Source organism: Psittacula echo (assembly GCF_963264785.1).
Source record: "Psittacula echo genome assembly, chromosome: 1".
Taxonomy (NCBI): domain Eukaryota; kingdom Metazoa; phylum Chordata; class Aves; order Psittaciformes; family Psittacidae; genus Psittacula; species Psittacula echo.
Window position 1 is genome coordinate 84,548,250 of NC_137735.1, and position 22,112 is coordinate 84,570,361.

The window sequence follows — 22,112 nt, forward strand, 5'->3', positions numbered from 1 at the left end:
ATAGGATGCAGCATTTGGGTGAAATGGCAGCAATCAGCATAAAAATTAACTAAAGCAACACCTGCATCATGTAAACTGTCATCTGTATTTCCACCATCTAGACTTGTCATTTCAGTTCTTATCTGTTGAGACCACATCTGCAGAGACTGGTCCAGGCTGCCCAGAATGGTGGTAGATGCCCCATCCCTGGAAATGTTCAAGGTCATGTTGGATGGGGCTCTGAGCAACCTGCTCTAGTTGAATTTGCCTCTGCTCATTGCAGGGGTGTTGGACTAGGTGACCTCTCAACCCAAGCTACTTTATGATTCCCCCTTGCAAACAATTACATTTTCATTTCTGCTGCAATTGCAAGGAGTCAGGGTCAGGCAGAAGTCAAGGTTAAAAAGCTTTGGCTCTTAGTGTGGGGATGCTAGGATCAGAGCCAAGACTTAAGACCTTAACATATCTTTTTTTCTCTGCTTCATCATAAAACGAGGTAGGTGGGAGATGATTACCCAGAGATAGCTACAAATGTGACCACCAAGCTCTTATAACCCTCCTCACCTGATAGTCAAGGCCACAGGCTCAGGGGATCTGTCCACGCTGAACATGAATTCTTCTGTGAACTGCCCCAGGATAGTGGGTCTGAAGGAGATCTGGATGACTTGGTACCCCCCCAGCAAAACGATGCCCTCCTGCGGGGTAAAAGTGAAGCAGGAGCCCAGAGCTGTAGCTGGAAGGACCAAGATGAAGGGAGCATCGATGGCTCCTTTGTTAAGCAGGATTGCCTGCAGCACCAAGAAAGCAAAATGGAAATACATGAGGAGAAGGAAGGCTGATTTGTTTTCTAATTAAACAATTTGTTTTCTAATTAAACAATTAATATCTGTAGAAGACCGAAGATGCTGTGTGCTGCTACTTGACAGAAGCCAAAGAAAATACAGTATGACAAGTACTGCCTTTGGGATTTTTCATGTAAAGCAGTGATAAGTTCACATAAACAATCACTCTGGGTTTATTCCACTGACACAGAGCAGTCCACTTTTGACTTGTAGTGCAGAGGACCTGCTCAGCATCACCAAGCTGATTTAGACCTGTCTCTAAGAGCCATAAAGGGCAGTTGCATCATTACTAGTGAATCATCACATAACTGCTTCTGCTCCAGATGAGTCCGATCCTGCCATGTTCAGCAAGCAAGCTTACTGCATGCAGAAGACACCTGAGGACACACTATAACCAACTTCAGAAGCACTCCCCTAGTCTGCTGTGGTATATAATTTAGGTTTATTTTATTTTTTTTATTTTGATCTGATATTTTCTTAGTCCTTGCTTAAGCAGACATGTGAAGAGAGGACAAGAGTGAGGTGTACAGCACCTTCACCTATTTACAAATTCACTATTATTTAGAAGAAAAAGCAAACTTGGAAACTGCCTCAAACAAGTAACACAATTCCACAGCATGTGTTGAGATTCATTTGCTGAGAAACACCCACATCTGTCTGTTGAGTACCAGCACAAGCATACTGCCCCTCACCAACAAACCTACCCAAAGCAAAGCTGTTCTGATTGCTGCAGGGTGAAATCCTGACATGTCCTTGCACCTACCTATTATCTTTTTTTTTTTTTTCCCTAATTTTTGTCCTTGCAAAACCAGTCAGAAAAATTGAGTCAGAAGCAGAGAGATGTCCCCCTTTTTTTTCTTTTTTTTTTCTTTTTTTGTGAATATTTACATATTCGATCTCTGCAATGGTAACTTGAAAACTACTCTCTCCTCTCATGTGTTTTATACCTTAATTACAAATTGCACTTCAGGATCCTATGCCAGGATGAAGTTTACCTCCAGTCTCACTGCTTAGTACAGCTATAACAATATCATCTACTTATTCACATTGTCTCAAGTAATGGAAATAATAAATTGATGTAGAGAGAATCAATAAAGTATCAGCATTAAAAATGCAAAGAGAACACAGTATTTTGGTAAGAAAACACTATAATGTGTCCTTCCCTGCCACAGTCAAGCTTTTGAAAATGTGGCATGATGCACTGCCTTATCCTCTACCTCTCTAAGTTGCTTTATGCTATTTGTTTTTGCAGAAGACTTGATGCTGTTGGGGAGGGGAGAAGGCAAATATGTAGAAGGTTCCTTCGCTTCCTTTCCAGAAATGCTTTGCTCTTTATAGAGCCAGCAGGGCACCAAGTCTGAAGCAGGGCAAGAGACTGGTCAGCAAGGGAAAGCACTCCCAACTTCTTTGTGAGGGACAGCTCTGAGCTGGATAGCTTTCCTCCATCTCCCAGGAATCGGTGGGATGCACTTAACTGAAAACTATTTGCAATGGACTCAAGGTCAAACACAGTAAATTTGTTCCAGCAGCTTTTTAACAGCCAGAGTACAAAGGTGCACCCAGGGCTGAAACAAAAACCTCTAAATACTTATCTTTTTGACCCAGTGTGGCTTTCATGTATCACATTCAGTTGGTTGGTTGGCTGGTTTTTTTGCATTAAGCCTCCCAGCTGATCTCAAAGGAAGCTTGCCGAAAAGCAGGGATTAGGGTTTCATGAATAACATACACAACTTTCAGACCTCATCAAAAGTATTTAGACTCCGTGATACCCCCCAAATTTGACTATTAAATCGAATATTCCCTGCTCACAACTGCCAGAGTTGCCAGAAATCCTGCAGGTCTACGAGGATCACCGCTGCCCCAGGAACCATCAGGAACCACCCTAACCCCTGCAAATCCCTACTGCTCACCTCATAGCTGAGGGCTGAGCCAACAAAAACCTGTCCGATGTCCAGCAGGTCAAAGTTGAAGCGGAGCTGGGGTCCGATGCCTTCTCCGCTGATGCACAGAGGCAGCCTTGTCTCACGGCCTGGGGAGAGAGAACCCTTTCAGTATAATTCCCTCCGTTAGCCTGGATTTTCCTGGTCGCTACAGTGCTAGGCCAACTGAAGATGCTGAAAGATGCCTTGGGGCTGGTTTCTCATTTCTAACTAACCCCTTGGGCTGGTTTGTAATTTAGTTATTAGTTTGCTCCCTGAAAATGTGATGTCGAGTTTAAAACAAGATCTCTGAATCTTTTTCCATGACTTCCATGAGCTTTGACATCCATTCAGTGAAGGCACAAAGCTCAGGAAACAGAACTGAAGGTAAGAATCTGCTGTCTATACTGATGCAATCAGAGACAACAGCACAGGAGTCAAAAAGCATGAGCCCAAGCAAAGTGAAGCTCCCTGCTAACAGCAACACGCACATCTTAGCTAATGCCTGTGCCTAACAGACAGCTCCATATCGGGGTAATCCAGGGCTCACATCTTGCAGCAGTGCCTAAATAAGACAGGGCTTTATGATCTCCAGAGAGGAGAAGCACTCACCTATCCCATCAAGACACCAAGACCTCATATTTGTAAAGACACCTTACTTGAAGTGTGCTCAGCAGTTTTGGAAAACCACCCTCCTCACTACCGAGATCAGGTAAGCCATAAATGTACTGCTAACATGAACATCCCTTGTTGAAAGGCAACTGAGACCACAAGGCTTATAGGTAAACTCCAAGATGCTAATTTTCTTCTCTAAGTCTGCTAAGATGACATAGCACAGGACTTTTCAGTCTGAAGGCTGTTCTGAACCACTGCAGAGGCCCGAAGAGCCTCAATCCTAAACTCAAATTTTGGCTTGGGTCTCCCTGCCATCCCATTCTACTCTGCATGGAAAGCAAGTAGCACAAGGAGGAGAAGAAAGCCCCTAATTTGTATATAACCTTCACTGTAGCTTTTCTGCAAAGACATCCTCCATCCTTCAAGCTCCTTTTGTGCAATGCTTGCCATTAACAGAAGATCAGTGAATTAAGGTTGATTTTTTTTTTTTTAATCTGCTGCACAGTTATTCCAGAATGTCCTAAATGAATAAGTAAAGTCTCTTATTGCAAAGAGCAGCCCACGTGTGATAACATGGTGAACAGATCACAACTTGAAAACAACTCTCCTGGAACAGCCTTTGCAACGATTGCTGACTTCAATTTTGCAATCCTGGAATGAGAATGTTTGATAATGTCCAAAGCCAGGAAAGAAAAGCTACATAGCTTTTGTGCATTGCATCAATTTTTAAGTGGATCCAGCCAAAGCCCACCTGAAAGCAGAGATGATTCTATGTTTCACAGCTCAGGCATTAATCAGAGGGCTGTGAATTTGTTTCACAGACACCATAAAATGCTCACTGTCAAAAGATTTCTCTATCTTGCATAATTTGTGGCTTAATTTTCATTAAAAACTCTAGGTCTAAACCATCAAAGGTTTAGGAAACAACAAAGATTTCTAAGTGACAAGCTTTTGTCCATGATCATGCTGATCAAAAAATCAGTGGCAGTGTTTCCTCATTCTGCAGTAAGTCCTCAGCCTCTCCAGAAGGTTCATGGAAAACCATCCTTTCTTCTACCCCTACACTGATCCTGGAACTCTGGGAAGTCCAAGAAATTTGGCTCTTCCTCCTTCCAGGTGAACCACAGATAGTGCTTTTCCCAAAGGAGAAGGAGCAGACAAAAATATATGCAGCATTCAGGACAGCAGAGAGGAAAAACAACCAAACCAACAAAATGAGTGTACATCCTCCTCTCTGCTAGGAGCTGGGACTTTCAGGAACACCCAGCCCTTGCCCAAGGCCTGGGTATAGCTGTGATGCTCCCACTGTAAAATGTTCTGAAGCACACAGACCAGGTATGTAATGACTACTACATACCCCTCATCCTCAATCCTAAAGCCACACCTGGCACTGAGGAGTAAGAATTTGGATCTCAGCAGGAATAATACCTTGGTATATCATGTAGGGTGTACAGTTTGGCATTGCTGCCTCAATTTTAAATAAATAGAGTGCAAGTGGCCTAACAGCACAGGACTTCGTTGCCAAATTCCTTAACTCCTGCTGCTTTCTGACACTCCTCTTCTTGTTCACAGAATGTGACTCATTTTGAACATGATTCCCATCTGACCCTGTTAATAAATGTAGATCCACTATTTACATGATGTAGCACATCAGAAGGTGAAGGAGTAATCATCATTTGGGATTTTGCTTCTCCCTGCAAGACTGGCTTAGAAATGGGTTTTGGAAGAAATCAGATGTAACCCAAAACATTTCCATATGCAGAAAAACTTAAAAAAAAAAAAAAAAAAAGGTTTTTGAACCCCCACCATGTGCTTCCTTCCAGTTCCTACAGTTTTATTTGCATTAATAACTAAGAAAGTTATTTAATAACTAAGAAAATTTACTAAGGAAGTAAATTTTGAGCTGAAATATTTGCAAGAGCAAATTTGAAACCTCTCCAAACCAGCTTTGCAGTTGCAGCCTCCAGAAAAGGAGCCTGGTAAGTGGAGGACCATGGGCCTTGCACTCTTTGATAGTAAAACCAAAGTGTTCCCTGGATTTGACAGTCATCTCTCACTCTTCAAAAACACCTTAAACAGCAACATGCAGAGATGGAGAGGAAGGACAAGGTAGCCTGAACCACGCAGCCTGCCACAAACATCCCCCACCCTGTGCTAGCACAGCAAAGCAATTTCCTCTGTAAGAGCAGAGGTGGTAAAAACTCAGGCGGATCAGTGATAACTGCTCCCAGAATAGGACTTGACAGTACCTCTGTAAGACAGGGCAACCATAAAGCTGTCTAGCAGACTGCTCAGCCTGCTGAGTACAGCAACTCCCATGCAGGGAGAGAAGCACGTGCTGGCCAGGAGTGGCCCTTCTGCAAACACCCTGCAGTCAACAGGACTCAGCCACCCTCAGTCTGGCAGGAGGGGATTCAGGCTCAGGGAGCACATTTTAACTCAGCTCCAGCAACCTCAGGAGTCTGACGACACATCCATGGAATGTTCATCTTGGAGGGAAATGGTCTACAGGGGTTTAGTGCTCATTCACTAAAAACTGCTCTCCTTTGTAGCTCTCTGGCCTTTACATACAGCAGAAGAAACGCTGGCAAACCCATGGCATGAAAGCTTATCCCTTCACTGCTTTGACTGTTCTGGGACCAGTGATCCAGAGCCAGGCATCTTGAACCTGGCCTTGGACAGGAGAGGACAGTGGGCATGTGCCAGCATTGCCCTGCTGACCAGTCCAGCAATTACATGAGAACTGAATGGGCTGGAAGAGTGTTTGTGCCTTCACTGTGGGTAACAGGAGCAGGAGAAAGGAGCTGTACCTGAGATGTCACAGTAGACTCTTTCTTGATAGACTTTGGCTTCTTGGGGTTTAAAGATCACCTTGATTTCAGTTGAAGAATTTGGCCAGACATCTCCCTCCTGAAACAGAAGGAGACAGCAAACGATTTATCTTCAAAAGTCACATTTCTTGTTTTCAAGCACAGCCCTGTAAGCCTTTATTGAGAGCATCAGTGAAGAGCAAGAAGCAAGCAATACTCATTGACAAAAACTGTGAGACAGCTTGGAAGCTGTGGCAAAAAAACCTTTCTACGTCCCTTACCTTTACTGCCACCTGGTAGAGGCATTGTGTTAAATTACGGCTAGACAGAAGCAACCAAACTGGCTCACACTCTAGCAAATAAGCCAGAGTGGTCAGGCACCACACAGGCTCTTCCAGCTGATGGATGATCAGAGGAAGGAGCAGAGGGCCTGTTTCTCTCAGCAAGGTGCACACATTCCTGTTTCTCTGAGCACAGGCTCAAACAAGAAGAGATGAGATTTGCTTTCAGCTCCACACCTCTTTCAACCAGCAAGCTCTTTCCCTTGTCATGCTCTTACTCAGGGATCTAAGTCTGGGCCATGCTACCAATGCCTGTAACTGTCTGCTGCTTCCTCAGGGTTTTCTCCCAAAGAATCCTAGCACTGGCACTCAGACTCCAGTCACACATTCTGGAGGCATCCCTTGTTTCTAAAGGCTCTCACTTCTTGCAACAGGTTTAAACAAAGTCATCACTTACGTTCCTTCAGCCTTAGCATTGCAAATGTCTGTTGACAAAAATATATGTACTTCTGACAACTGTAAGACTACTCCAGAAGAAGATGAAAAGAACAGAGTTATTTTTCTGTCTGCAAAGTGTGGCTTTGATTCTGCTTGCTGTTGGGTATCCTCAGTACTTAGTCCAAAAGTCTCGAAATGACTGGGGCTTCCAGCACTCCTGCAGCATAAATATTAAGTAACTATAGTACTTCCCATCAATTGAGCACTTATAATTCAAAGGACAGCCCCCACAAAAATGAAAGGGCTATAACATGGTGAGTTCTTAGGCTGCATCTGCAAATAATACCCTAATGCACAGCCTGCTGGAAGTCAACAGAACAGAGGGAATAACAGGTAAAGAAAACCATTTCAAACAGCAACAAACCAACAATAAGAAAAATGAAATCTGAAAGGATAAAGTCAATTGGATTCTTCTCAAAACCCAGGATAAACACCTTTGTCAGGTCAAACATATTTCTATCCAGCAAGCAACTGGCTGAGATGAAGCCTCACATGACAACACACTTGCTTGAGGAAGCAAACTGGGGACCCCAGCCTGCAATCGACAGTCATATGGGTCAACAGAGGGGTGAAACTGCAGTTGTGATGACATGGGTGGCTCTCAGCCTTACTCTTCCTTGGAAAAAAATAAATGAGTTTCACCTACTTTAAAAGAAATAAGAGTTTGGTATTATTGTAGGGTTTTACTCCAATATGAGAAGGGATGTTGCACTGCTCAGACAGAAGGCATCCTTCATTTTAGACCATGCAAATACTCAGAATGAGAGCAATGGCTGATTGAAGGACATGAGGTTTTGCTTGTATCAACAGAAAAGCAAAATCTTTCCTGTGCCTATATGCAGTAGAACTCAAAAAGTCCATTTAAACCTGTCAGCCTTGTGTCCAGGCTCACAGGTGACACTGGAAGGGAGATTCCAGTACATAAAGGGGGCCTACAAGCAAGCTAGAGAAGGGCCTTTTATGAGGATGTGTAGTGATAAGACAAGGGGGGAATGGCTTTAAGCTGACAGAGGAGATAATTAGATTAGATATTAGGAAAAAAATTCTTCACTATAAGGGTAGTGAGACACTGGCAGGGGTTGCCCAGAGAAGCTGTGGCTGCCCCATTCCTGGCAGTGTTCAAGGCCAAGTTGGGTGGGTCTTGGAGCAACCTGGTCTACTGAAAGGTGTCCCTGCTCATGGCAGGGGGTTGGAGCTGGATGAGCTTTAAGGTCCCTTCCAACCTCAACCTTTTTAGGATTCTATGATTCAGACATGGCATAAATCCAGGTTATATGAAGGTATTGGTATTTCCATGATTAAACTTGCGCTGAATTTTGCCTCCTTTCCTCAGAGGCCATTTCATTCTTCGGGTCACTATGTGAACTGACAGTGCTCTAATATCCCTAGTAATAATCCCCACATGCTATGTGTAAGGTTGTGCCCTTACGTATAATAATCGATACTTCTGAACACTGTAAGAACACCTAGTAAGTGCTCTTAATTTACAGTCCTAGTAGCAGAGCTCAGTTTTGGGCAGGCTCTTGCTGCCTGTCAGGAGCTCGCTGCTCAGAAATGCTTTTTGCAACAAGCTCTCTCAGCCAGTGAAGGTTTGTGCTCAGCTATTGCTTACCACTGGCTCAATGGTGAAAACATCATCGGAGAAAAGCATGGAGTCTTCCTGCACCTTTGTCACTTGGTTCTCAAAGGTGCGGATGAGAAGGGAAAGGCGCTCTTGGAGAGTGGGGTGCACCTCACCCTCCTTGCGAGCACAGTCCGTCCCGTTGTCTTCCTGCTTCTGCAGCCTGCAGCCACCAGGACAGACAAACCAAGCAGGAAACTGAGTAAGCAACATATTTGCAGAGACTGTTCTATACATGCAGGAGCAGCAAAGCACTTTGGGAAGAACAGCAGCAGCTCAGGAAGGCGATGACTGCAAGTCACAGGCTCCTAAATGGATCTGATTATTACCGGTCATTTGCTAGCACAGCAGGTAGTTTTACTCCACACTTACAAGCTAAGAAGAGGTTTCTGAAAGCTAGCAGACTTCAAGAGAGCCTCCTGGTTCAAAGCCACTGCCCCAACCAATAGAGATTTCACCAACAACCTCAATTGGCTTTTCCTACCATAGGGCTATTGTGGGGGGTCAGAAAAAGCCTGAAGAGCACACACTGCAATGCGTCAGTGGGAAAGGGAGAAGCAGGTGGGTTTCAGCTACAGCATACAAGCATCACGCTTTTTTTCTTCCTTTTTGGATCTACAGGAAACTGTATCTGCTCTGTTGCTTGTCCTGCTTTCCACCAGAGGATCCTGAAGCACTTCAAAAGCGAACTAAGGAACTCAGGCTCAGCACAGTCCCAGGTAATGAGTGCTGACACCTTCCTCAGCCTCATGGATCCTCCACAGCCCAAGGATCTCTGAATCTCAGTAGTCTGCAGTTCCTAGATGTGAATTTGCTCTCTGAGGAAATCCAGTGGTTCCAATCAACCTTTCCTCCCCAAAACATCATCCTCAGATGGAGTATGGCTGGAACTGGAATGGCAAGTGTTAAGCTACATTGCCTGGAAGCCCAGGGACATGTACCCTGATGCTGTGGATGGGTTTACTTGTCCTAAACCATTCAAAAGCACCAACACCTCTCTCGGGCCTGGGCAGTGTGTCTTACGGAAATGAATCTTCGAAACAAACCTTAGCTTCTGCTGATCCTCCTCTTCTTGGTTAACAAAAGGCTTCCAATGGAAGTGGGCTATGATTTCACTCTGGTTGTGGACGACCACGGATCTGTGGTTTGACAGCGTTAGGTAAGTCTTCTCAACTGTCAAGGAGTTCCTGTCTAGCCTGATGTTGACATCTACAGCTGCTCCGTAAAGGCTTGTGTGAATATCTTCACCTGGAACAAAGCACATGGAAGGCTCTGCTCATCTCATTTGCTGATGGAAGTATAAGGAACAAAGCAAACCACAGGTAACAGAAGAAACAGCTACAGCTTTTAGCTGCAGCAGTTCCACAGATCAGACATTTATCACATCCTGACAGCTGCATGTGGTACAGCATGAGGATGTCCTGACATCACCTTAAGCACCTTATTTCTGGGTGTGTTTGTAGAGATTTATCACCAAGGTGCCAACATTTATAGTGAGATTCATTCTGATTGCCTGGCAAAGTCATGCCCAATATACTACTTAATGAATCAATCAGCCTTCAAGCTGCTCCTCTGCTTCTCAGCAGATGCTGATTGATCCACAAAGAAAGGGGGCTAATGTAGGGTCAGTTCTGCTCTGAAACACATCCAGACTTAATGAGACTTAAGAAGTGATTTCCACTGATGATAGAGTAGGCAAGCTGTGGCCAGGGTGACCCGCAAAGAGATGAAAACCACATTCTTCCAGAAATTTGTCATGTGCTAAAAATGGCTGATGTGGCATCACAGGGAAATCTCCTTTTGTGCATAACCAGGCACGAATAAAACAGTCAAAAGGAGGTTTTTAACTTCCAAATGACCCTCCTATGACACACAGCCTCAGCTGTGCTCATGCAGCCAACTCTATGGGTTGCTTTAGCAGTCCTTTTGTCAGGAGGAGTGTTACACTGTTGTGGAGCTATAAAGCTCTTGAAAAAAAACCCTCAAGTAAATGAAGCACAAACTTAATTCCCTCTCATGTACCCTCAATGACAGACCATTCATCTTGAAACACAAGGCCCTGGAGAGGGGCAAAGGCCATACTCTGTTTGCAAGGAGTTGGAACAACCTTATCTAAAATAGTATTAAAAAATTGTCAACATTATTACAAACAGTTCTAGAAAAGGGGAACAAAGGCAGGAAACAGTTGCTACCTACTGGCTTTGTTGACATAAACAAACACGTTGGAGAACAACTACGTTCACCCATCAATCTAATTGATTTGAACTATAAAAGCCCATCACCAATCAGGTGTATAAAGTACCAGCTCCCAGTCCTCAGTCTGTTGTAGTGCTGCTACTGTTAAGGTGCAAAGTCAACATATAGTTGCACAAACTCCTCTTTACCCCCTTTTTTTTTTGCCTACTTTGAAGCAAACATATAACATAGAAGTCTGACAGAACCCAGCCATACTGCTGGGAATTCCCACATGAGAAGGAAGAAAAGCACAACATGCACTCACCACCTGCAATAAGCAGACAGAAAATCTTTTGCCAAGTTTTTAAATGGCCAACAGAAACCATTTAGACATGGAGGCTCTCTGGGAATCTGGTGGGGACACTGTCTCAGGTCAGGACCTGCTTCTCCATGCTGCAGCCTCGTGCTCATCAACATGAGGCTGATCACATTTGGTCCTACAGGTAGCAAACAGCAATGGGAAGGAAAGGCTGCTGGCGACCCCGTACTTTCAGGGCCAGTGAGCAAAACTCAGAGGCAGGTGAGCAAGGCAGAGCCTTCCCCTCACCCAGGGCAGGGCAAGCTCACACATCTCCAGCTCCGAGTGTGCTGCACTGGAGAAACATGCTTAGCTGCTCTCTTCTCCTGTACAGGAATAATCTGAATTTGGTAGAGAGCAAGTGTTGCTCCCCAGGGTTCAGGAGGGGAGACATTACTCCATCCAATTTGTACAAGCGAAGTAATAATCCCTGTGCAGAAAAACTCAAACTCATTGGCTACTATGGAGCCAGAGGCAGACACCACCTGCATCTTCTACCTGCCCTTGAAGAAATAATCAAGAAGCTGAGGCTGAGCTCTCTCTCCCTTGCCCTGGGTATGCAAAGCCACAAAGGATGCTCTGAGCCTGGCCTGTGATACACAGCAAAACAAGCTGAGATTTGCTTTAGGAGAGCTCCTGCTCAGGAACTGTCAGCCCTCCTGTAAGTTGTGGAGGAAGTTGAGGGAAAATGATCAAATGCCAAATATGCAGCTGGTTCTTCAGCAGGCTTTTAGCACAAGGTTGGAGGCTTTCAGCAGGACTAAAACCACCAAGAGCTACTCCTGAGCCTCATGTTACCTCTCCTGTGGGAAAGCTGCTTTGTGGGGCTCCACACCAAGGACAGACAGGACAGTAATGGAGTGGACACTCCTGCCTGACAGCTGGTTCTTCTTGCATCTGCTGTTTCCTAAAATTCTCCTATGTGTACTGGCTCTGATCTCTTTCCTCAAACAGGGCATTTGACACAGTCTCCCACAGCATCCTCATAGCTAAATTGAGGAAGTGTGGTCTGGATGATCAGGTAGTGAGGTGGACTGTGAACTGGCTGAAGGAGAGAAGCCAGAAACTTGTAGTCTATGGGGCGGAGTCTAGTTGGAGGCCTGTATCTAGTGGAGTGCCTCAAGGGTCACTACTGGGACCAGTATTATTTAATATATTCATCAATGATTTAGATGAGGGAATTGAGTGTACTGTCAGCAAGTTTGCTGATGACACTAAGCTGGGAGGAGTGGCTGACACACCAGAAGGCTGTGCTGCCATCCAGAGAGACCTGGACAGGCTGGAGAGTTGGGCAGGGAATAACTTGATGAAATATAACAAGGGAAAGTGTAGAGTCCTGCATCTGGGCAGGAACAACCCCAGGTTCCAGTGTAGGTTGGGGAACGACCTGTTAGAGAGCAGTGTAGGGGAGAGGGACCTGGGGGTCCTAGTGGACGGCAGGATGACCATGAGCCAACACTGTGCCCTTGTGGCCAAGAAGGCCAATGGCATCCTGGGGTGTATTAGAAGGGGGGTGGTCAGTAGGTCGAGAGAGGTCCTCCTTCCCCTCTACTCTGCCCTGGTGAGACCACATCTAGAATATTGTGTCCAGTTCTGGGCCCCTCAGTTCAAGAAGGACAGGGACCTGCTGGAGAGAGTCCAGCGCAGGGCAACTAAGATGATTAAGGGAGTGGAGCATCTCCCTTACGAGGAAAGACTGAGGGAGCTGGGTCTCTATAGTTTGGAGAAGAGGAGACTGCGGGGGGACCTTATTAGTGTATATAAATATATAAAGGGGGAGTGTCACGAGGATGGAGCCAGGCTCTTCTCAGTGGCAAACTATGATAGGACAAGGGGTAATGGGTACAAACTGGAACACAAGAGGTTCCACTTCAACTTGAGAAGAAACTTCTTCTCAGTGAGGGTGACGGAACACTGGAATAGGCTGCCCAGGGAGGTTGTGGAGTCTCCTTCTCTGGAGACATTCAAAACCCGCCTGGACACATTCCTGTGTGACCTCATCTAGGTGTTCCTGCTCCAGCAGGGGGATTGGACTGGATGATCTTTTGAGGTCCCTTCCAATCTCTAGCATATTGTGATACTGTGAGATCTGCCCCAAGGCTTTTGATTCTGTATTAGTCTCACAGAGCCACCAAAGTAAAATGCTCTCCATAATCACTCTTATTACTGATGGAAATAATAGCAGCTCAGTATATAGTGTCTGTCAGCCCTGCACAAGCTCGGGGTGCTTTATTAATTACCAAAGTTTCTTGCACTGACAAAGATCCCATGGGATGTGGCAACCAATGGGGAAAAACTGTACAGAGCAATTTCAGCACTGAACAATAGATCTCCTGGACTAGAAGCACATTGTAGCACCTTGCTATGAGACCCAGTGGGCACTGCAGATACCCACATACAAGCACAGAACTGGGTCCCACACCTTGAAGATCACCCATCATACCATACTTCTTGGAGACTGGAGTCTAATGTAAAACAGGATTTAGGGAGCTTTGAGCACAGAAGTGATTCTCCTTCCACAGCTCCCAGCATCTCTCCAGCAAGTCCTGTCTTTGTTGGCCTCCTTCACCTGCATGGAACATCTGCCATAGATGTTACTGTTTCTGGGTGCTATGGGACTGGTGAATTTGTTTTTCACCCCTGGCACAGCTCTGGGAACCTGTTACACATCTCCTTAGCCATGTGTCCCTGAGCAAAGCTCACCCTCCCACACCAAGCTTGTGCTTGTGCACAGGCTGTAATAAAAGTTGTGACTCCAGCAAAATGGGTTTCATGTATGAACAGCAGCACACGGGGCATCTAGCTGGGGCATCTCACTTGAACGCTGCTTGAGAGCTAAAAGAATAACTAAGCTTTATGAATCCTGACTTGGTTGAGACTAGACTTAACTCTATAAACTTGTTTTCCCACAGCTGCACAGGGTGGCTGAAAGTCATCAGGGAAGGGCCAAGGACTTTCAGTGGCACTGAGTGATAAACCCTTTCCAAACCTGCACGTGTACTTGGCAGGCAGGCTTCAGAAACCCCTCCTGATGCCACAACCTGATGTTAAGGAGATGAATAGGGATGTTCTGTAGCCCCTAACATCCCAAGCCACCTTTATTTCAATGTTCACTGGGATTTTTCACACCCAGACACATGTACATGGAGAAATGGAGGAGTTTGGCCATGTAAAGCACTGAGGGTTAAATATTCAATGTAAATCATTACGCTCTTAGCAGCAGTAATGTAAAGAATTCAGTAGTTCTTTCAAGGAAGAAACCAATGAGCCTCTCTCTGTGTAAGCATAAACCATTCTCTGTGAATAGGTCATTAACTGAAAAGTATTAAACAAAGCTGTGAAAACTCAGAAGGCTACGAAGAGCATTTGAAAGATACAGGAACATTTTTAGAACTTCTACAAACTCACGACAACTCAAATGCTCTTTGCAGGGCTAAAGCATCGCAGTGTCACACTGGTTAGGCCATCCTGCTTCCCAGGACTGGAGTTCAGGAACAGGGACATCACAAACCTCTTTTTCAGGAAAGAGAAAATGCATACCAAATGCATTCACACAGATGAGCAAATGCTGTGTTCAGCATCACAAGATACTTCTGCTGAAGCAAGGCTACAGAAGCATTTTAACGCCACACCTTTTTCTTGATTTTTTCCCACTTACTCTTGAAGCGACATTTAACACTGACAGTATTCCTGTGGCCTGATCCTGGAATAAGATTCCCTAGTATAAATATTATACCTATGTTTGGATACAGTGAGCACTTCCTGTCAAATCTCAAGTGCTCTCTAGACCCAGCTGCTTTAGTCCTGATGCTGTGAAGTGTGGGTTGTAGATGGGTAGAAGGAAACAGAAAAAGGCTCTGTTGCAAGACAACAGAGAACCACTATGTGGGACAGAGGTGTATAAGAGACAGTGGGCATTGGAAAGAGTCTGTCAAGGCACTCCACACTTCACACACAGTGCTGTCTAGGAATAAGAGAGTGCATATGCTCACTAATGGAGAATCGAGGTTCTGCCTTCCTCCACTCAGCAACGCTGAGCAAAACAGGATTCCAAAAACCTGATTCCTATTTGAGGGGACCCAGTTTAACAAACCTCTAAACACCAACTACTCTTCACTTTTCTTTGAGGTAAAGGGGGCAGGGAAGATGCACCTGGAGAGGGAATTCAGATGACTGGAACAACAGGAATGAGAGTAGACAACTGCCATGGGTGGGTGCTGTGTGGAGAACACTGTGCTGACACTAGGGTCTCCCCAGGGATGGGCTGGCACACAGCAACACAGGACACAGAGAACAAGGACAGATTCAGTCTTTGCCCCTTATCTGCTCACTTCTAAGAACTGAAGCATGCACAGGTTTTGAAAGAAAAGGTTTTAGAAGTAGCCTGCAAAGTCTTGCAAAACAAGTTTAACGTTATTCTGCTTAGGAAGGGCTCTGTTTGGAAGGACACAGAGAGGGTGCACCATGCAGCACCCAGCTCTTACCTGTGTCATAGTGAACTATCAGGGATCGGGAATAATCACCAGTCTTCAGTGGGTGAAACACCACTGTTACTTGCATGACTTCACCAATCCCAAGAGTCCCAACGGAGGGATCCACGGAGAAAGGGCTGCAACACAAAGAGAGACATTAGGACTATAGTGGGAAATTTGAGGACTATATTCCTTTTGCAATCTAGTTCACTTCAACTCACTTGTGCAAGCAAGGAGCAAGCAAACCACAGTCAGTAGAAGAAAAACAGAACATACAGGATCTTCTGAAGAGGCTGAGCCCTCAGAAGATCCCATGGTATAACATGATCTTATGTTCCCCATACTCTGCATCCAGTTCTCTGCAGTGAGGCTCCAGAGTCTGACTGCCAGCTGCATGATCAGAGAATGGGTTTTGAAGAAGACAGAGGTGGGGAAAGAGCTACTCGGATACACAACTTGACACTGACTTCACATCAGGCATTTGACGAGGGGACCACCAGAATGCCGTGTGCTTGTGGCCTCCTAGAGAATAGGTGTACTTGGCTGATAGTGGTAGTAACCATTTCAGAAGGTTATTTATGATCAGGAGGTTGCAAGCTGGCTACTAACATATTCTAGCCCTTTCCAGGAAATCTTGAGAGGGAGAAAACCCTAGAAGAAAAGGCCTCCAAACCATGCACCAGATATTGGCTTCATCTTTCGCCTGCACCCTCAATAGCATTCTGATTTGGGGCTGTAATGCAGCTTTGAAGCCAGTGCCTGCTCCTCTCCATTTAAGAGCTCATTCCATTTAAGAATATTTGATCCCAGGAACCAGACCAAACCCGCTGGAAAACAAAGTTCTTGGACCACACACTGTTACTGCCAGGGCCTCAATACCCATTGCTTAGATCTACAATCTCTGTTTGCACTTGCTACTACAGACACAGCTGCTAATAAATTCTTCAATGTCTCTCTCACCAGCTCACAGCATGCCCATTTCTCAACACTGTGACTGGGCTACATAAACTGTGCTCCTAGAGCTGTCGTCTGCCATTAGCAGTCAAGTTGCCTTCCTGTGTCGGCTCTTTTAATCCAATAGAATCAGTTGTGCAAGATGCTGCTTTGGAGATACCACTGCACTATAAAACTTCACTGTATCTTGCAGTTTTCTCAAAGGTTGCATCATGCTTAAAACACTATAAGCAACAGCAAACCCTAGGTGTCCTGCCCATCTCCAGCTATGGCTGCAGTAGAGCAGCTCATGCACCAATTCCTTTCTGTTGCTGTTTACCAATTATATTATCACAAAACAGTGTTTTGCACAAGAAAGATAAGCTCCTTTACCTCTGAGTGCTGATGCTGTAGCAAGCCTTCCGATTACCGATGTTGCGCACCAGCAGAGTTTTCTGAGTGCTGAACTTGACTGGACACTCTGAGAAGTTCACCTGGTCAGGGAAGTCCAGGATGGCTCGGGCACCTATTGCTCGAACAGGCACAATAAACTTCTCCCTTTCTGTGATGCAGATGAGCTGGTGGAAATAATCCTGCAGGGAAAGAAACAATCTTAGCACAGTGAATTTAGTACCACCTCTATGGCAGGAGAAAAAAACTGCTGTTTTCTGTGACTTTAACAGTAGCATTCAAGAATGTGGGAGTACTTTTTGCCTTAATGACCTTTCATTCCAGCAGCATGAATTAGACAGGGCTGTTAACTTGCAAAGAAGAAACAATCCCATTGATTCACCTGCTTTCACAGTAAGCTGGCAGCGTCAGACAAAATTAGCTTGTACTTGATTCTGATTCTTTACCAAAATAATTCCATGTAAGGGATCAAAGCAGTAACAGTGCTTTGATCACCACTGCGAATTATTAAAGGCACTGCTAAGAACTCAGTTGTGTCACAACACTAACTCCAATCCCAGCAATGCAGCGACTCATTGAAGCTTGGCAGGGGATGCTTGATCCATTTTGCAAAAGGCCTTTGCCACATGCACGATCAACAGTTTGTCTTTGCTGAAGTACTTAGCAAGCTGGAAACAAGCATGTTTTTCATGTCAGGTGAGCATAGGGTATGTGTGTATCTCCCTTCATTTCCCACGCCATTATAGGGACAAGGCTGGGACCACACATGCTTAAAAAGCTATCTGACCCACCTCCCCACCCCTGAACTGGCTCTGCCTTATACCCAAACTATCCTTGTGAGATGTTTGAGGAGTACACTAACAATTCCACCCCTGCCCTCTGCAGCCTATTCCATCTCTACCCTAGACCTAAAGAGAGTTAGTTCCTCCTGAGCCTAATCTCAATTACCCTTTACATCTCATCCTAGCCTCAGGGATGCAGGAAACAGCTTTGCGCCCTCTCTGCTGCATGGCTGATGCCTTAATCACATCTCTCTGGTAAGGTCTTGGTGCCTTGTTCTCATGCCTACCTGAGACAGGTGGTACCAGTACTGCAGGTGGCAGACAGACATCCCTATCAGAGCAAACTTAACCGTACTACTCCCAGTCACTGGCTTGTTCAGAAAAGAGCCAGACATTCCCCTCTCAGCATTCTGGTATTTAGCAGGAAGAGGCGAATCAAATCACTAACAGCTTTTCCTGTAGGGATGAGCAGATCCATCTCCAGATGTACAGTGTGTCATTGCTGTGCTGGAATATCACCTTGCCTCTAGTGAAACCAGTGATCAAACTTCTGCAGTAGCGCTAGGAGCCATTGCCTCCAGCAGCTCCTTTCCTGGTGACTTTATAAGAGCTCTGCCTCTTATCACTTGCTTGTTGTCCTGATCTTTTCTCCTCAGTGATTTTAACTCATTTGATATTTTTATAACTGTTGAAGTAGTAGCAAACAATTTGATTTAGGAATTGCACAGAGCAGCAAACTCTCTTAATCAGAACTGATCCAGATTTCTTTACACTTGGAATTTCCTGCTTCCATACTTACCCTGTTTAAGCCTGGAAGGGACCTACGGCAGCCAGATGTGGCACAGACAGAAAGCTATTGCTTTAACACAACAACTAAACCTTAAACCTTCACCTGGGGTTTAAGGTTGCTGTAATGGATGCTGTTACATCCAAGACATAAAGAGAATAAAGAAAGATCTTCTCTTCTAGACATCTCAAATATTCACAATGGAAACTGCAGAAGGGCTTTTGCTTCTCACATTTGGAAGGTAAAATGCCAGGAAGTGAACGCAGCAAACTACCTACAGACTTGAATATCACATTTCAAGGACAGCATTTCATCTTCAGCAAGTCTTTCTGAATTAGGAATTCTGTACTCAATTTTGCATCCTAAGCCTTCTAAAATAAAAGCTAAGGGCAGCCCATGTGAATTCAAAGCATCCACTACCTGGGCACTTCACGTCCTGGACTGTTTAGATTGACATAACGTGAGGACACATGGGAACATATAGTGGCACAAGAACATCCACACTGTACAAGCATGGGTAACTAGGGACCGCAGGGCAGTTCCTCTTCAGTTTTCTATATCCATGCTGCCTGAGGATAGGACAAAGTGTTCAACTAAACCTAAGCAGCAAATGGAAGATGAGAAAACAGTTATGCTCAAAGGAATTCTTTACTGTTAGGGTGGTGAGGCACTGGAATGGGTTGCCCAGGGAGGCTGTGAATGCTCCATCCTTGGCGGTGTTCAAGGCCAGGTTGGATGAGGCCTTGGGTGGCATGGTTTAGTGTGAGGTGTCCCTGTCCATGACAGGGCGGTTGGAACTAGATGATCTTAAGGTCCTTTCCAACCCTAACTATTCTATGATTCCATGATTCTACGAATCTTGCACCTCTGTCCCAGTGCAGAAACATCAGGTGCAGAGCTATCCCCTAATGTTGCCTCTCCACCAAAGTTATGCAAAGAGGTAGCAGGATGCTAGTGGAAGGAGCTGGCCTGCCTGCCCTCATTTCCCTGTAATGCTTCCTCATTTCCATGCCATGTAAGAAATCCTTTTGTATAACAAGCCTCCAGATAACACCGTTGACCCTTCATATCGCAGAGAGTCAGACTTGCCAGGGCCCCAGCACTGATGTCCCAGCCTCCCAGGAAAAAGTCCCTGCCATGTGCACAGCACATCCCCTCCCCTGGACTCACAGCTGGATGCAGGCAGATAAGTATCCTCAGGGACAGCACAGCTGCAAAGCTTGATACCCCAGGGTATAAAAAAGCATCAGCTTTGCTGCAGCCTAGGGTGAGGCAGGAAAGTGGTTGCCAGATGGGAAACAGAAAAGCTCTCTGGATCTCTTTGTTCCTCTAGTACTTCCATAATAATTAAACTCCTACCACTGAGTAGAGAGAGGGCTAAACATCTTATCAATACCTCTTCCCTGCCATTTTCCTACTGATACATGTGCATCTTCCCTCATGAACGCTCAAAAAAGCCCAGGGAGGGAAAGCACAGCTGGTCAGTCCCAACTGCAGTGGCCAGCAGCACCACACAATGCCAAGATGTGACTAGCTGCAGATTGCCTGCCCACAGCCTAGAGAAGGTCTGATGGCACACTATGGACTGTAACACAGAGAAAATGCCAGAAAGTACAAGAAAAATGATGGCTTTAGAGATCACATGCCGCTGTCTCACTGCTGTGTCCAACATGATATACATTAAAGAGACTGCAGTTTACAGAGGTGGTGGTCCTCACTCTGATCAGGCTCAACTTTGGGTTTTCCAAATACCTGGTCAGTTTTAAACAGATTTCTGTGTTTATAATTATTGGAGCAAACCCATCATTATGCAGCAATGGACAGATATGAGAAACCAACACCAAGAGGCCACCTTATCACAGAGAGTACTCACCCCCGAAGCCAACAGACATTACATTACATATTCTAGCACTGAAGGATAAAAACAATCTGAAACATGTAACAGCCTCCAGCCTATGAGAGCATAACCTTCACCATGAGGAAAGAGTTTCTCTCAGTTCTAGATCCAGTGCAACTCCACTGAATCAGGACAGTTCCTCAAAACCCACACCAGATGCCCTGTTCTGAAACCAGCCCTGCAGGTTCACCTTCCACTGAAGGCACCATCTCTTGGGACTTCCAGTCTCACCTTGTTCTCCTCAGGGGTGAAAAGAATGCGGAAGGTTGAAGACATGCCAGGTGCTACCTTATGGCTCCCACCGTCGGGGCCAATCAACTTGAAATAAGGCGAGTTTTCCAAGACGAGCTTCACCAACCGAGGAACCTGCAGGGCAGACATGAAACTATCACTTTGCTACTTGTGGAAACATGGGGAGAGGAGACTTGGCCATGCCCTGGTGACATCCCTCCTCAACCACCTTTCCAAAACACTTTTAGGTCACATAATACACAAGGGTGGACTTGAACCCCTTCCGCCTGGCCTAAAAGCTCTAGGCCAGAGGCAGCAGGGCAACGCACTGCTGTGAAAGAAGCACCAAGCAGCTTCTTTTGCACCAGCCCATACACCACACCAGGTAACACACCAACAACATAGAGGTGAAATACCTGAATCAAGTCATCTGTATATTCAACAAGCCCAAAGAACCTGCTTGCTTCTGCTTGTACACACCCATACCTCTAAAGGGGGAATATCTTATCTGAAGGCCAAACAGTGTGTGTTGTACTGGAAGAAGGAAGAAACTCACAGAAAACATACCAGGTTTGAGTGGGGAAGTCAAGCTGTTGTGCTAGTCATGCTGGCAGACCAGCAAGAGAAGGAGACCACAGACTTTGTGGCCTTACTGGGAATAAAAGTAAACCTGAAGAGCAAAAGGAGGAGCATAGCAAGATAAAAAGACAACCCCAGAAAGAAGGGGATGGCTAAGAGAATTTAAAGTGGGGTGTAAAGAAGCAAAGGAAAAACACAATACACTAAAAGAAAAGGATGAAGCGGAATATGAGAGCAGTCAACTTGCCTAAATGATGGAAAGCCAGACAACCCCCCAAGCTGTACCTATCAATTACGGGCTTCAAAGGAATTTTCTGCCTTGAGATAGGTGACAGCACTGACTCACAGTGTGGTTTCATTATGAAAAGCCAATCTCAACTCCTGAGAGCCTCTTGTGGCCTGGTGCTTGCAGTCAGGCAGCTGCCACTGCAGCAAAGCCAGACCTTTGGGAATTTCTACCGACAGCCAGGCATCCCTGCAGGCACCCTGCTGCAAGTTTCTGCCTTCTGGAATATCACATTGTTGTGGTTTAAGCTCAGCCAGTAACTCAGAATCATGCAGCCACTCGCTCACTCACCACCTTTTTCCTCCTCCCGCTCCCGGAGGGATGGGGAGGAGAATCGAAAGAATGTAAAACCCATGGGTTAAGATGAGAACAGTCCAGTAACTAAGGTATAACACAAAACCATTACTGCTACCACCAATAATAATAATAATAAGGGGAATAACAAGTGAAGAGAATACAATTACTCACCACCTGCCGACCAATACCCAGCCCGACCCGAGCAGTGCTCTGGGCCTTCCAGGTAACTCCCCCCAGTTTATGTACTGGGCATTACATGCTATGGTATGGAATAGCCCTTAGCTACTTTGGGTCAGGTGTCCTGTCTCTGCTTCCTCCTGGCTTCCCCTCCTCTTTCGC

At 45.4% G+C, this 22,112-nt stretch overlaps 1 protein-coding gene across 1 annotated transcript in view; it reads right to left on the minus strand.

Annotated features, from left to right (window-relative positions):
- Positions 1-22,112, minus strand: part of LOC308233037 (hydrocephalus-inducing protein-like) — a gene marked incomplete at both ends in the record, with an annotated part of 110,590 nt that overhangs the window by 83,009 nt on the left and 5,469 nt on the right. Inside the window, 8 exons of the mRNA XM_080639553.1 lie at positions 544-767; positions 2,732-2,850; positions 6,166-6,265; positions 8,557-8,733; positions 9,608-9,813; positions 15,583-15,707; positions 16,897-17,096; positions 20,612-20,746. Of these exons, the coding sequence (XP_080495679.1) occupies positions 544-767; positions 2,732-2,850; positions 6,166-6,265; positions 8,557-8,733; positions 9,608-9,813; positions 15,583-15,707; positions 16,897-17,096; positions 20,612-20,746 (1,286 nt within the window). The remainder of the gene's footprint in view (positions 1-543; positions 768-2,731; positions 2,851-6,165; positions 6,266-8,556; positions 8,734-9,607; positions 9,814-15,582; positions 15,708-16,896; positions 17,097-20,611; positions 20,747-22,112) is intronic.